Here is a 15345-nt window from a genome sequence, read left to right on the forward strand (position 1 = left end):
GTTCAGAGGATGAGGATGAATGGAGAGGAATCATCGGATGGAAAGCAGATGACAGAGAACAGGTGGAACAGCATCTTCAGACAGAGCATCAGCAGACAGAGGCACCAGATGTCTATCCAGAGGCTGGAACAGCAGAAGAGGAGGACCTGGATGGAGAGGATAATGCAGAGTACCAGCTGGACCGACAGGAAGAGGAGAATGATACACAAAGCCCTGAGAGGTCATCAGATCATCATCAGTCTGCCGAGTCTGCATGCGACGCCAGTGACCAGGATGATGATGACTCTGACCAGCCACCTATCAGAGAAAACCGATATCCTTTGAGACAGAGAAAACAAAAGTTAATGTTTACTTATCCTAGGTTGGGGATGCCCACAATGTCACATGATTGAAATTGATATAACAGTTATTATTAAGACCTCAGAGTTATGAGAATTGAGTGATTTTAGTTATGCTAAGAAAGTTTTTTTTGTGTTGATAATGAAGTGACGCATTATGACTACAGTACGGCATGTTAAATTAAATAGGAGGTTGTTGCTACAGTATGTTAAGTACTTTACTCAGTGATTATGCAGATACCCATTCTCGTGATGGAAGTAGCAGTGGAATGTCATCGTGCACAATGACACTTACTGCAAACGTATGGCATTAAGAGGAGCTACATGTCATATGGTTTACTGAAATGGACAGTAATGCATCTTCTAGTTCTTGGACTATATTCTGACTCCTACTTAGATAACCTTCCTACAGTATATGCAAGGCATACTTACAACATGTGGACTGCTGATGTCGTAATGTCGGGACGCCATTACATTTTGGAGGGGAGAATGTGGGATAAGCCTAAGCCACCCCCTATTTTTTGTGGTTATTGAGCTATATTTTGTTGATTTCATTGTAATTCATGCTATTCAAGTTCATAGTATATTTCATGGGATTACAAGTTAAATAGTTAAAAAGAGAGAGTTCATGCTTAAGTGTATTTCATTTCTGTCATATTGTTTTCTGTAATGTTAGTCTTCACTAAAATAGTCACTGTGTTCCAATCCTGCCAAAGATAACACATACAGAGCAATAGCTCCGCCACGCCACAAGGGGGCATTACACTCCAGTGAGCGCTACAGGTGTCTGTCAGTCAAAGAGAAGGATTCAGTACATCCTGTCATTGTAATGAAGCAGACTGGACAGAAAAGTTGTCTAATTCATGTTTTATGTGTTTAAATTGTCTTGTTGCAGGTGAGATATGATAAAGTGGGTTAACTGAGACACATGAAGTAGAATATGACCATGGGGTATTTTGATGGTGGAAAGGTTGGCCGTTTTGACTCCACAATGTTTGTTTAGTAGTAATTGTCCTCCATGCTGGCAGGTTAGCTTAGCAGCTTAGCTTAGCCTACTAGCTTAGCAGCTAAGGCTAACTCCAGGTAGTGACTACAGAGCCCCCAAGCTGCTACTGTGTGACTCTAGCTGTGAATAATTAATTAATTCTACCCACAATAATAGTAATACTATGTTGGAACAGAACTATTTGGTGCCATTTATGTCATTTTGTGTAAAACTTATTGTTGTATTAATGTGATGATATTTATGTTTATGTATGATTCAGTCTATGTCCAGCTACTGTATAAGGGTCAGTCAAAGAGAAGGATTCAGTACATCCTGTCATTGTAATGAAGCAGACTGGACAGAAAAGTTGTCTAATTCATGTTTTATGTGTTTAAATTGTCTTGTTGCAGTAAAAGGGATGAACAACTCAAATCACACTGCTATGGAGTCATTCCTTCATTGAAGTGTGTAACACTAACCGTTATGCTTATCAGCAGTCTTAAACAGGGTTGCCATAGCCAAGTGGGTAGAGATGCCGTCTGGTGAACAGAAGGTCACAGGTTTGATTCCTGGCCCCAGCTAAACCAACTGCCCACGTGGTGATCAAAAGCTACAGCCTAATTAGAATACTAGAATCTGTTGTGTAGATAGAACATTTGGCAAACTTTTGCCTTGATGACTGAATTTTAACACAGGTTTCAAATCTCCATTATAAGCTACATAAAAAAAAGAGATATTTGATATCCATTATCCCTCAGAACTATGCTCAGCTGTTTCCAATGCACATGTGTTAATTGCATGCCATGGGTTTTTTCTCTAAAGTTCAGTCTATTCTGTTTCTATAGCATATTGCGCATAATGCATGTTGCGTTTTGCATATTGCATAATTATATTGCATATTGCCTTGCTTGGCCCCCTCTTGTGGTGTGATTAAAGTATTTTCTATTACTCATGGATGATGGAATTGAAGATACTGTACTCTATGTATGAAACCAAGTCATTGTGAATGGTGTACTCTAATGTTATTATAATGTTATTATAGTTAACAAAAACAATGGTCTGAATTAATTTCAACACCTTTGATGTAATTCCTCCAACATTGTGGCATGTCCCTCATAAACATGGACCGGGTCCAGACAATTTTTGTTTTTTTGCAGCAGTTAATTTGATTGAATTTTATTTTCATATAATTCATTGCATCATGATCATTGAGCATTTCCTCACTGAAAGAGACCAAAATCAATTCAAATTCAGTGAAGAGTGTTGATTGGTTGCTGTAGCTGGGCTCAGGGCTGCAGCTTCACCCACACAGGGAAATGGTCGCTGATCTGCAATGCCTGTGGGAAAGAGAATTGAGAAGTTTATATGAATTATGAATGTCTTTTTACAGTTTTTTATACATTGGCGTTGTCGCATAGAATTGTCTAACTATATCACTTTCGGAGGATGTACATACCAACAATGTTTTGGATTTAATCTATTAAATGTTTGATTTGTTCTGTTGCCTTGAATCACAATTACGAGGCATTTAGGCATTTAACAGACACAAACTCCTACTGTATATCCAGAGTGACTTACAATAAACAGTAAATATTTGCATTAATGCACATTTATGCACATATGCAAAACCTTAACCAGGAGCAGGCTGTGTCTATGAATGGACCACAGGACCACAATGGAAACAAGCCCCTCTGGCTTTTTATGTTATCCTTTCAGCACTCTGTGTAATATGGTACCACTGTACTATTTGCAACTGTTAATAAAGTATTCAATCAATCAATGGTATAATCTTTGTGGGGGTTTGGCTGTGCATGTACATTAATAATGCTATCACATTTGCTCAGATCCAGTTACCTCATCCTGGTTGATGCCCAGCCAAGCGGCAAAGTTAAAGACGTCAGCAGTGACAACATGTTTGTTCATCATCATGGCTTTGTTGGCCACAATCCTGGAAATAGAGACATGACAAGTTCTTCATTTCAATCGTGCAGTGTGTGTGTGTGTGTGTGTGTGTGTGTGTGTGTGTGTGTGTGTGTGTGTGTGTGTGTGTGTGTGTGTGTGTGTGTGTGTGTGTGTGTGTGTGTGTGTGCACTCCTACAGTACGTACCTGTCATAAGCACAGCCTGTCCCTTCGATAGATGCCACATTAGTGGCAGCATTGTCAGGGATAAGCCAATGGAAGTTTGCGTCTGTGCGGAGGGGGATCAGTGCCCAGTTATTGTGGGTGACATAGCGGCAGCCTGCATTGAAGTCACCCAGCAGTAGTATGTTCTGCTACGAAGATGGCAGAGAGAGAGAGAGAGAGAGAGCATATAGGATATACAGGAACATTTACTCTCACTCACATACATACAGTATATATATATATATATATATATATATATATATATATATATATATGGTTCGAATCAATCTGACCCAGTCTGAATCCGCCCGAAGAGACCTGGCCATGGCTCCGGCTTCCCATGCACTCCTCGTTCCGCTTTTCCGACATGTACTGGTTACCCACATGAACTGTGCGTGCGTGCGTGCGTGCGTGCGTAGATTAATTACATTTAGGTTATTCCAGTGAGCGTTGACAGCGGCCACAACATTAACCAGAGCACCAATCTCCTGTACAGCAAAGTCTGGTCTGGAGTGCAGGGGGATCAACACATACTGCGTAGCTAGAGGAGACATGAGGGGTACAGGAGAGGGAGGTTGGAGACTGCATCAGAGCAAGAAGGGCCTGGTCACTCAAAACGTCACCAAATAAGTTGCATATGGGAGCATTAATACTGAAATGTTGAACTTTTTGATCCAGCACCCAGCCTAGTAGGTCTGGGATGTGCGTTTCTTTTAGCTGTTTATCAGCTTTTTTCTCATGAGCACATTTAATTCTCACATACATAGCAGTACACACACCAACACACAGACACACAGATGCACGCACGCACGCACGCACACACGCACACACGCACACACACACACACACACACACACACACACACACACACACACACACACACACACACACACACGCACGCACACACACACCACACACATCGGGCAACTTACCAACAATGTTGGAACTGAACTTGACGACAAAAGGTGGTCTGCTGAAGACATTGTTATCTGGGTACTGGTAGCCGTTGCCAACTACAGACACTGTGGCAGTGCTAAAAACATGGAAAAGAGGCACAAATGAATCAGGTCAGGGTTATGGTTAATGGTTATCATGTGAATATCTGTGTCTATGTCTCTTTCGGGCAGAACCCTTGTCTCTGCATACATATACTTTGTGTGTGTGTGTGAGTGTGAGTGTGTGTGTGTGTGTGTGTGTGTGTGTGTGTGTGTGTGTGTGTGTGTGTGTGTGTGTGTGTGTGTGTGTGTGAGTGTGTGTGTGTGTGTGTGTGTGTGTGTGTGTGTGTGTGTTTTATACTTTTAATATGACAGTGTTGCACACTATTGGAGACACTGTCGTCAAAAGTATAAACACTTGATTTTTTTGGAAAATTCACCTATAATTACATCCTATATTAAAATTGACTAATGGGAGGGCCGGTGGGCGGACTATGGCCAAGTCACTATGAGTCAGACATAACCATAAACCCGATACGCCCATATATAGGCATGTCACTATGACTCAGACAAAACCATAAACCCTGATATGCCCATATATAGGCATATATGGAGATCCGGTTGTCCAGAGCCACAGATCCAACCGTTATGCCCATATACTGTATGATCATGTGCATACATGGGACCGACCAACTTCAAACTTGCGCACATTGGCAAGGACTTGTATACTTTATTGAGTCAAAACATGTTAAGACAATACCTCATTAAGTACATTTTTCAATGTTTTTTCACATGTTTTACGTTCCTGTTATTAACAGATATTTCGACCCCAAAAAGAAATAAATACATAAATAAATTCATTTCATTCATGTATCCGTATACATATCATTTATGAGGGAACATAAACAAATAATATCTTACCACTATATAATTGAAAAAGCTCCAAAGTTCGGCAGCGATTCGCAAGCACAGGATCACTCCACATGCCTCCAAGACCTGTCACAGACTGTTGATCAGAGCTATGGCTATGTTTTAGGCATCTTACCCCACCTCGATCAGTGATTGGACTCTCGGTTTGATTGATTCTCTGATTCGCTTATCAGACCCTCAGCCTGATCTGGCAGGTTGCAATAGCAACCAGATACAGGAAGTATGACCTCTTTGTATGACCTCACTGATGATACTGACTGGCAACCCTGACGTAGCCCCGACGGTAAGCGTGTTGCGTCACTTCCTATACTGTCTGCGACGCTAGCGAGACGTACATCGTTTAGCTGCGCAAGACGCTAACGTTGATATTATTGTATTGTTGTGATTTGAACACACACTATCACTGCTAACTACTACCCTATCTCTCTACTGTGTGGCGACTTTATCGCTGCTTGGGCTGACTGTCTAGCTAAAGGACTAACTTTGCCGTTGGCTGTTGGCTTCACAGTTAGCCTAGCTTTAGCTTTAGCTTAGCGGCTACTTTGGGCTGCTGGGCGATGGCTTCTCTCTCCTTCCCCCTCTCCTTCCCCCCCGGGTTCCCGTCTCGCTCTCATCCTCGCTCCTGTGCTGTATGTCTCATGCATAGTTACAGCTCCGACGCCTTTATTGGATGTACGGATGTTTGTGTCAAGTGCAGTGTATTTGCAGCGCTGGAGGAGAGGCTCTGGCGGCTAGAGGAAACCATGTCTAGTGGTGCTCACTTTAGCCTAGCCTCTGCTCCCGTGCAACAGGGAACAGGGGGACATTACCAGCCACGGTCACCGACCGTGACTGATCATAGTCCCCACACGCACCCTACGACCCAAGACGGCTGGGTGACTGCTCCTGGTCGTAAGCGTAGAAATAAACAAAAGCACACGGGACACCAACCACTTCACGTTTCAAACAGATTTTCCCCACTCGCTGCTACACCCGTTGAGTTTAGCAGTGAGACGTCAGCCCCACTCTGTGACACGCCCCCTCCGCATGTCACTGAGAATACAACTCTGGTTATTGGTAGTTCTATAATGAGAAACGTGAAGTTAGTGACACCAGGGACCATAGTCAAATGCATCCCCGGGGCCAGAGCGGGCGACATCGAATCAGATTTAAAAATGCTGGCTAAAATTAAACATAAACGTTATGATACAATTGTAATCCACTGCGGTGGCAATGACACACGACGTAAGAGATCAGAGATCACAAAGATAAATATTGAGTCTGTGTGCACATACGCAAAGACAATGTCGGACTCCGTAGTTTTCTCTGGTCCCCTGCCAAATATGATTGGTGATGAGATGTACAGCCGTATGTCTTCATTCAACCGCTGGTTATCAAGGTGGTGTCCAGATAATAACGTGGGCTTTATAAATCATTGGCAAACTTTCGAGGGGAAAACTGGTCTGATGGGGAGAGACTGCATACATCCAACTTGGGATGGTGCGGCGCTCATCTCTAGAAATATAGACGAGTTTATCAATAAACTATGACCACCCAGAGTTGGGACCAGGAAGCAGAGTTGCAGTCCTACACGCTCCTCTGTGCTTCCACCAGAGCAGCCACCTACCCTACAAATCAGAACAATTGAAACTACTCGACCCCCTAGGCATGTGAAACCAAGGGTTCGTGGAGCTGTGCATAAAAACCTGGCACAAATCAAAATTAATGCAGTAGTGCCACAAAACAAAATTATTAAATGTGGACTCCTGAACATTAGATCTCTACGCTATAAAGGTGTATTGGTAAATGAAATCATATCAGACAACCATCTTGATCTACTTTGTCTTACCGAAACATGGCTGGGTGAGCAAGAATACGTCTCTCTAAATACAGCCACCCACCCCACCAAGTCACACAAATGCTCATATTCCCCGAGACACCGGCCAGATTGGAGGTGGAGTTGCAGCCATATTCAACTCAAGCCTAATAATCAGCCCCAGACCCAGGCTGACTTACAAAACGTTTGAAAGTCTGGTTCTCACTCTTTCGCACCCAAGCTGGAAATCACTACAGCCTCTATTATTTGTTACAGTGTATCGCCCTCCTGGGGCCTACACTGAATTTCTATCTGAATTCTCAGAGTTTCTATCACGCCTAGTCCTAGACTCTGATAGAATCATTTTGGCTGCCGACATGAATATCCACGTGGATGTAGTAACCGATAGCCTCAGTAAAGCGTTTATTACATTAATTGAGTCTATCGGTTTCTCTCAGTGTGTACATAAACCTACTCACAAGTTCAACCATACCCTCGACCTTGTTTTGGTCTATGGTATTGAAATTGAACATCTCATAGTCTTCCCATATAATGAGAACCTCTCCGACCACTATTTAATAACTTTTGATTTTACATTCATTGATTACTCACCATTGGACAAAAATGTATTTGGTAGAAATCTATCCAATACTGCTGTGGGCAAATTTAAGGAAGCAATACCATCAGCCATCAACTCAGTATATTCCAACACAATTGAAGATCTCTATACTTATAGCCCCTCTCAGGTCGATCACCTTGTTGATAATGTCACAGGCTCCCTTCAGACAACGCTTGACTCTGTTGCTCCTTTAAGAAAGAGGGTAATAAAGCAACAGAGGCTAGCCCCATGGTATAACTCTGGAACTAAAAATCTCAAGCGAACGTCACGTAAGCTTGAAAGGATATGGCGTTCAACCAAACAGAAAGAATCCTGTATAGCCTGGCAGAACAGCCTTAAAATATATAGGAAGGCTCTCTGCAATGCCAGAGCCACCTATTATTCTTCTCTAATAGAGGAAAACAAAAACAACCATAGGTTCCTTTTTGACACTCTAGCCAAATTGACAAAAAGTCATGACTCTACTGATCCGCGTATTCCTATATCCCTTAACAGCAATGATTTCATGAATTTTTTCAATGGTAAAATCAATACTATCAGAGATAGTATTGATAACCTACTACTCTCAGCCCCTACCGGACCGCCCTCCGACGTAATATCCCCAGAAGTGGCTGTACGACACAGTGTATATTTGGACAGTTTCTCCCCGGTCGAGCTCTCCGAATTCACTTTAATGATCACATCTTCCAAACCAACGACCTGTCTCTTGGATCCAGTCCCAACTAGATTGCTTAAAGAGGTCCTGACCCCGGTTGGTTCATCCCTACTCGATATGATCAATATGTCTCTGGTGACGGGCTACGTACCACGGTCCTTTAAGGTAGCTGTCATCAAACCCCTCCTCAAGAAGCCTACTCTCGACTCAGGCATGTTGGCTAACTATAGACCTATATCGAACCTCCTATTTCTCTCTAAAATCCTTGAGAAAGCAGTCGCCAAGCAGTTATGTGACCTTTTACATAACAACAAGCTATTTGAAGCTTTTCAGTCAGGATTCAGAGCACACCATAGCACTGAGACGGCATTGGTGAAGGTCACAAATGACCTCCTGATTGCATCCGATAATAACCTTCTCTCTGTACTGGTTCTGTTGGACCTCAGTGCTGCATTTGATACTATTGATCACCATATTTTGTTGCAGAGACTTGAGCATCTGGTTGGCATTAAGGGTGCTGCATTGAACTGGTTTGAGTCCTATCTGTCTGACAGATTTCAATTTGTAAACGTTAACGATACACCTTCACTACGCGAAAAGGTTAAATACGGAGTCCCACAAGGCTCTGTACTTGGACCAATACTATTTACTCTATATGCTTCCTTTAGGTGAGATAATTAGGAAACACTCTATAAATTTCCATTGCTATGCAGATGATACACAATTATATCTATCAATGAAGCCAGATGAAACAGATCAACTGGCTAAACTTCAAGCATGTCTTATAGACATCAAGAGTTGGATGACCCGTAATTACCTACTCCTCAACTCGGACAAAACTGAAGTTATTGTACTTGGCCCTAAGCACCTCAGAGATAAATTAGCCAAAGAGAATTTTACCCTAGATGGTATTACCTTGACCTCCAGGGCCACTGTAAATAATCTGGGAGTCACATTTGACCAAGACATGTCCTTTCAGTCCCACATAAAACAAATTTCAAGAAGAGACCAGAACCAGAAGAAGAGACCATATCACTCCTTCATTGGCCTCTTTGCACTGGCTCCCGGTTAAATACAGAATCGAGTTTAAAGTTCTCCTCCTCACATACAAGGCTCTCAATGGACAGGCGCCAGTATATCTCAAAGAACTCATCGAGCCCTATAAACCAACCAGAACACCACTGCGCCCACAGTATGAAAAAATGTTCACGGCTCCAGAAAACCCCAAAAAAGTTAGATCAGGAGGCAGAGCATTTAAGTTTCAGGCACCTCAGCTGTGGAACCTTCTCCCAGTCTCAGTCCGCGAAGCAGACACACCCTGTATATTTAAGACTAGACTAAAAACCTTTCTCTATGATAAAGCCTATAGCCGAAGTGTATAGACTCAGTCACCCTATAGTTATCCTCTCTCCCCTCCCCTGCCCCCCCCCCCCCCCCCCTTCTCCTCTCGTCCTCTCTCTTCTCGTTCTCCCTTTGGTTGTGTGGGTTTGTGTCCCAATGGTACAATCGTAATTAACCCTGTACGGATTCACGCTCTAGTAAGGCCTGCCACTAATTATACAACCGGGGACCCGCTCCCCGGAGTTTCTTTTATTTCCCACGTCGCAGGTCCATGGACTGTCACTACGGACCCCCAGCTGCAGCTCAAGACTGTGACTGCGGACCGGGCCTCTCCATGGAGCACGACCGTGGATTTCTACTACACTGCACTATACCACTATACTATATATACTGTATATTATCTTAACGTTCTTATATTATACCATTATATACTACATACACATTATTGCTGTACTATATTATACTATCCTATATATCTTACACTATTATATGTGCTACTATTGTTACTGTTACTACTTGCACTGTATCTCTCTCTCTCTCTCTCTCTCTCTGTCTCTGTCTCTCTCTCTCTCTCTCTCTCCTCTTTCCCCCGACACGGTCGAGGCAGAAGGCCCCCGCCCTAGAACCTAGGGTCTGCCTAACGTTTCTTCCAGTTAAGAGGGAGTTTTTCGTTGCCACTGTCGCAAAAATTGCTTGTTCAGGGTGGGATTGTCGGGTCTCTTCTCTACATGTAAAGTGTCTTGAGACAACTTGTTGTGATTTGACACTTTAATAAAATTGAATTGAATTGAATTGAATTTATCACATGACCGAGGCTGGGAGGATGTGACTAGAGGTTAGGGCCGCAAAGCAAAGCGGGGAGGGAGGAGAGGGGAGGAGAGGAGCCGAGAGGAGAGGAGTGGCCAGGGAGGCCGGACTTCGCATGACGTGTGTGCAGAGCATTAATTAGGCCAGGTCGCCATCATGGTTCATAAATATCTCTTACAAGAACTGCCTGTGGAATTCCTAAATTCACTGACACCCTCTGGACTCCCTGACCATAATCTGAAACTAAGAGCCCCAGTCATGCTGCTTAGAAACCTGCAAGCAGGTGCCGAGCGCACATCTACTTACCTCAGCCTGTGTTCGCTCATGGCCAACTCTACACAGCCTTCTCAAGGGGAAAGAGAGCCAGCGCTGTCAAAGTTTACATTGAGGGTAATGATGAGGGAACAACTGATAATGTTGTTTACACTGAACTATTTTAATTAACTTTGAGCGAGAGGAGGAAATGTACTATTTAAAAGGGATGACAAAGGAAATGTTCGAAGACTATGATGAATTAGAGCGCTGCAATAGTGTCTTGACTTTGAGCCACGCAAATGCCAGGCAGATAGAAAGAGAAGAATTGGAACAATATAAGGTTGGGGCCTAAATGTGAGGCCCGCGAAGGCCCTGACATCAAGTATTCTTAATACAAGACAATCTAATAAAAAATAATACACAAAAAGTGTGTGTGGGGGGGGGGGGGGGGGCTTTGTTGTATTATTTTGGTAAAAGGTATTCCATTTTCTCTTTTTTCTTTTTTGTTGTTGAATACTTGGGGGTTTAAACAAAAAAAAATATCTGTCCTTCTAGCGGTTCATTAATGTTAAATAATCAAGTTACATTTATTTGAAATATATTTTTTCCAATAACCTGTCCTTGACCCTAGATCATTATGCAAATTCATTCATAAGTGTGTAGTTGCAGAGTGATACATGTATTACTGTACTTGTAGATGTAGAGGTATCGTTCCTTGTGGCAAGAGCTGATACCCAGTGGCTCACTGTAAATGTGGTTATACTGTTGAGGTCCTCTGGAGATGAATAAACACACAACCACAGTTACACAAACACATACTGTATACAGTTACACATACACATACCCAGTTGCAGATACAGGTGTCATTGCACATGCACATTATATACGTCATTGTTTTATTTCTTGCCTGCCTCAGTGCCTGCCAGCCTGCCTGCCTGCCTGCCTCTCTCTCTCTCTCTCTCTCTCTCTCTCTCTCTCTCTCTCTCTCTCTCTCTCTCTCTCCCTTTCTGCATATCTATCTCTATCTTCTGCCATTTTGTGCAGTTTGAAAGACACTTAAACCAGTTTTTCTGCCCGGAGTTTTCAGCAATTTGTGTGAAACGTTCTACACACACTCTATGGACCACTATCTGAAAATCTCAGTTGAAGAGAAGTTTGTACGTAAAACAATTAAGCTTTCATTAGCCAAATAATATTGTAAAAGGCATGGCTTCATCAAAAAAGGAAGAAAAAACATCTTTGTGTGCTCCTTTCTCAATGCTGTCTGTCTGTGGATCGAATAGCTCAGTTCGTAAAGTGCTGCTAATGTGCCAGCCTAGTCCCAAAGGTCAAGGGTTCGATTCCTGTCAATGGCCATGGTTTGAAGTGTCCATGAGAAGAAAGCCTGTCGTGTCTTTTAGCTTGGATTCGCCAGCGATGAATACACTGGTATGTGGGTTTCCAACATACTCTCACTCCAAAATAGTACTATTTGACTATTTGGGACAAATGTGGCCAAACGGCAAACGTGAGGGAGGTTCCCCTTCACGTCATTTGATGCCGTCCCGGTCAATTCCGCATTCGTGGAATGCAGAAGGGCCGTTCTCAAACCCAAGACGTAAAAGGGTGACTGCTGCGCAAAAAAAAACGGTCTAAAGCGGACTTGAGCCACAAGAGGCACCACCCAGCGAGCTGTTAGGTGAGCGAGTCTCAGTGCCAAACGTTGCGAAGTCCACTTCAGCCGACTTAGTGCTGTCCGAGTTACGTCCCGATAGGGACAGAATCATAAATCATTGTCCCCCCAAGTCAACATGTGCCGTCGAGGGTACCCCCGAGACGTCAAACATTTGCCATTTGGTCAAATCCGACCCAAGCCGTCACCCGTTTGCTGTCTTGGGAGTGAGAATGCGTTGGGGTTGCTAAAATGGCCACAGCCCTCCTCTGAGACACAAGTATTAGTGAGGACCAATTATATGAAGATAGGTTGAAAATCGGTGAAGTCGTCCTTTAAGTTAAAAAAGGGGGAAAAAGAGGACTTTTTCCAAGACTGTTCAATGCTATAAATTAAAACTAGAAATGGCTTAAAATATTTATAAAAAAGAAAATCACTGAAATACAGTGATGGTCTTACTTGTTGACCAGGTTCATCAGTGTCTGGGTTACAGAATTAAGTCGGGTAGGATGTTGGTCTCTGAGCTCCTGGATCAGAATGATGTCATACTCTTGTGCAAACTACAACACAAAATTAGAAGGAAACCTTGAAAAATGTTTTACCCATTTGTTGATGTGTCATGTCTTTTGAGTTTAGTTCAATTGTGTTCATAAAATGCTGATTGAAAATATAATGATGCATTTTTTTGTTGCAAAAACAGTAAAATGTACATGTCATTGTAAAATTGTAGTTTACTTTCTTACAGTACTGTGTAGCCTTGTGAGTTAAGGTTAATTAAGCTTAGGTTCCCGACAGTGTAAGATAGTGTTCAACATTAAGCACAATTACTCATTACTTACTTACTTAAGCATAATAAAACATGCTATAGGCTACATTTAAAAAAAAATAACTAAACTTAAAAATACACATTTTATTTCATTAACATGAACAGTAGCCAGGTTATGTGTCATCGGGTCGATCAGGTCAATTATTTTGCCAAATGTGGTTGCACAGATAAATAGTGTGAAAGCTTGCATTGTGTCATACCCCGGCGATTACATTCATGATTTCAAATTCCTTGGCCTTCGTCTTTCCAAGTATCTGGATGTTCCAGGCTCCCACCAACAGAGCATAGGTGAGCTGCAACCCACCCAGCAAGAGGACCAGAGAACACACTAAACGCATCCTGGGGTGGGGTGGGATAAGTTCAGGTAAGAGTTAATTTAACTCTGGTCGAATTGTTACACTCTCAGAGTTACAGTTAGGTATAAATTAATACTGAGTCTACTGTGCAAAGTAACATGTAACATAAAACTTGAATAGCCTAAAGGTCGGTACACACCGGGACTGTTTATCTAATTTTATTAATTGACATTCATTTAAACTGCTGTTTATGAGTACACCCACAAAGAACGCAAATATAACACAGCAATAAAGTGTAATTTTCAAAGCAAGGTTGATTATTCACCGTTAATCAAATCATCAACCTTTATGAATTATTATTCAATTGTTTTTATTGAATTTTTCAAGACACACACACACATACCAACATATAACAAACAACAAGACACCACAGACACTAGTACACAATATCAAAGGAAAACAGATACTCATATCAACCAATAATCAATTGACCGAAAATAAACCTTTATGAATGAAGCATCACCAAATTAATACTTTGATGTGAAATAATCACATTACTTTTCTTTTTTTTCTTGATTTTGCTTTACAAATGTTTTGAAACAAATATTTGACTAGGAACATTGCATTGCATTTGTTTACGCAGATTAAAATAATCAATTGCCATAGTTACCTGCTTCTGAAGAGAAAGCACAATGAATGTGAATCCAGTCAGTTTTCAGAGGCAGCACCCAAAATGTCTCTACACAGAGGAAAGCCAGATCAAAATATATTTCTATTGTTTCTCCTAGACAGAAATGAGATCCTTGTGGTACGAGGAAGTGTGCAGGAGGCGGAACTTTTTAACCTGCATGACATGTGGACTGAGGTAGCAACGGTGGTTTCCCCTTGGCGGAAACTGAAAGCAAGGCTTAAGAAGGTGTGTAATGCAAAAGACAAAACGGTGTTTAGTTTGGTTATTTAACCACTTCAAACCTCTACAAACTATTGATCCCCGGTAAAATCAGTGGTGGACAGTAAATGCACATTTACTTGATTACAATACTTACGTAGCCTACATTTTGGATGTTTTTTTTTCTCTCTTTTCTTTTCTTTTGCAAGCCACTTCTTTGGCCACTTCTTGTGTTACTTTTGTGTCACCTTTTTCACTTTGTTAAAAAAAAAAAGATATATACAGTATACAGTATATATATATATATATGTATATACACACAGTATAGAGTGGTCCAGGGGTTACTTAGCATACAATACAATATACAATACAATACTTAGCATTACAATAGCTCAGGTCGTCAGGTGTGTTAAACTACGTCCTCACATACACTGTATAAGATTGGAGGTGTCATCTTTCTCACCCTCGTCTAAAACTCTGTCTGCCCCCGTATCTCCATCCCGCCCTCCTCTCCTCTGTCTCACCCTGACTCACTCACCCCCACCTCCCCCCACACACCTACACACACACACACACACACACACACACACACACACACACACACACACACACACACACACACACACACACACTGCCTCCTTTTTTCTCCTCTCCTTTGCTTTTGTGTTTGTGTGTACAACAATGTCTTTAATTGAATTAACTTAAATTAGAAAAGTAAATACAAACTAAATTAACAATGTAACTGACTACATTTAAAACATTGTTTGTTTTTCCACCATATCTGTTGACATAATTTCTTTATATAGCCTACATCCTGCCACCCTTTTCAGCTTCTCTATTTCAAGGCAACATTTACAAAAAATAAACTGAAACTAGTCATTTCCTATACAAACATGTG

The 15345-nt window shown here is 41.9% G+C and overlaps 1 protein-coding gene across 2 annotated transcripts; it reads right to left on the reverse strand.

Annotated features, from left to right (window-relative positions):
* Positions 1-2460: 2460 nt before the first annotated feature.
* On the reverse strand, positions 2461-14364 carry LOC311041354 (deoxyribonuclease-1-like). Of its 2 annotated transcripts, none has more exons than XM_084086266.1 (9): positions 14229-14364; positions 13463-13601; positions 12896-12996; positions 11477-11560; positions 4381-4481; positions 3877-3989; positions 3431-3594; positions 3178-3271; positions 2461-2660 (listed from the first exon to the last, which is right to left on the reverse strand). In XM_084086266.1, exons 2-9 carry the CDS (start codon positions 13598-13600, stop codon positions 2610-2612), a joined length of 846 nt encoding a protein of 281 aa, XP_083942392.1. In that variant the 5' UTR covers position 13601; positions 14229-14364; the 3' UTR covers positions 2461-2609. The 2 variants fall into 2 exon arrangements, with proteins under 2 accessions (XP_083942392.1, XP_083942391.1); XM_084086265.1 differs by having other exon boundaries at positions 2467-2660; positions 3431-3597; positions 14229-14297.
* Between the last annotated feature and the right edge of the window lie 981 nt (positions 14365-15345).

Source organism: Gymnoscopelus microlampas (assembly GCF_963454915.1).
Source record: "Gymnoscopelus microlampas genome assembly, contig: SCAFFOLD_64, whole genome shotgun sequence".
Taxonomy (NCBI): Eukaryota; Metazoa; Chordata; class Actinopteri; order Myctophiformes; family Myctophidae; genus Gymnoscopelus; species Gymnoscopelus microlampas.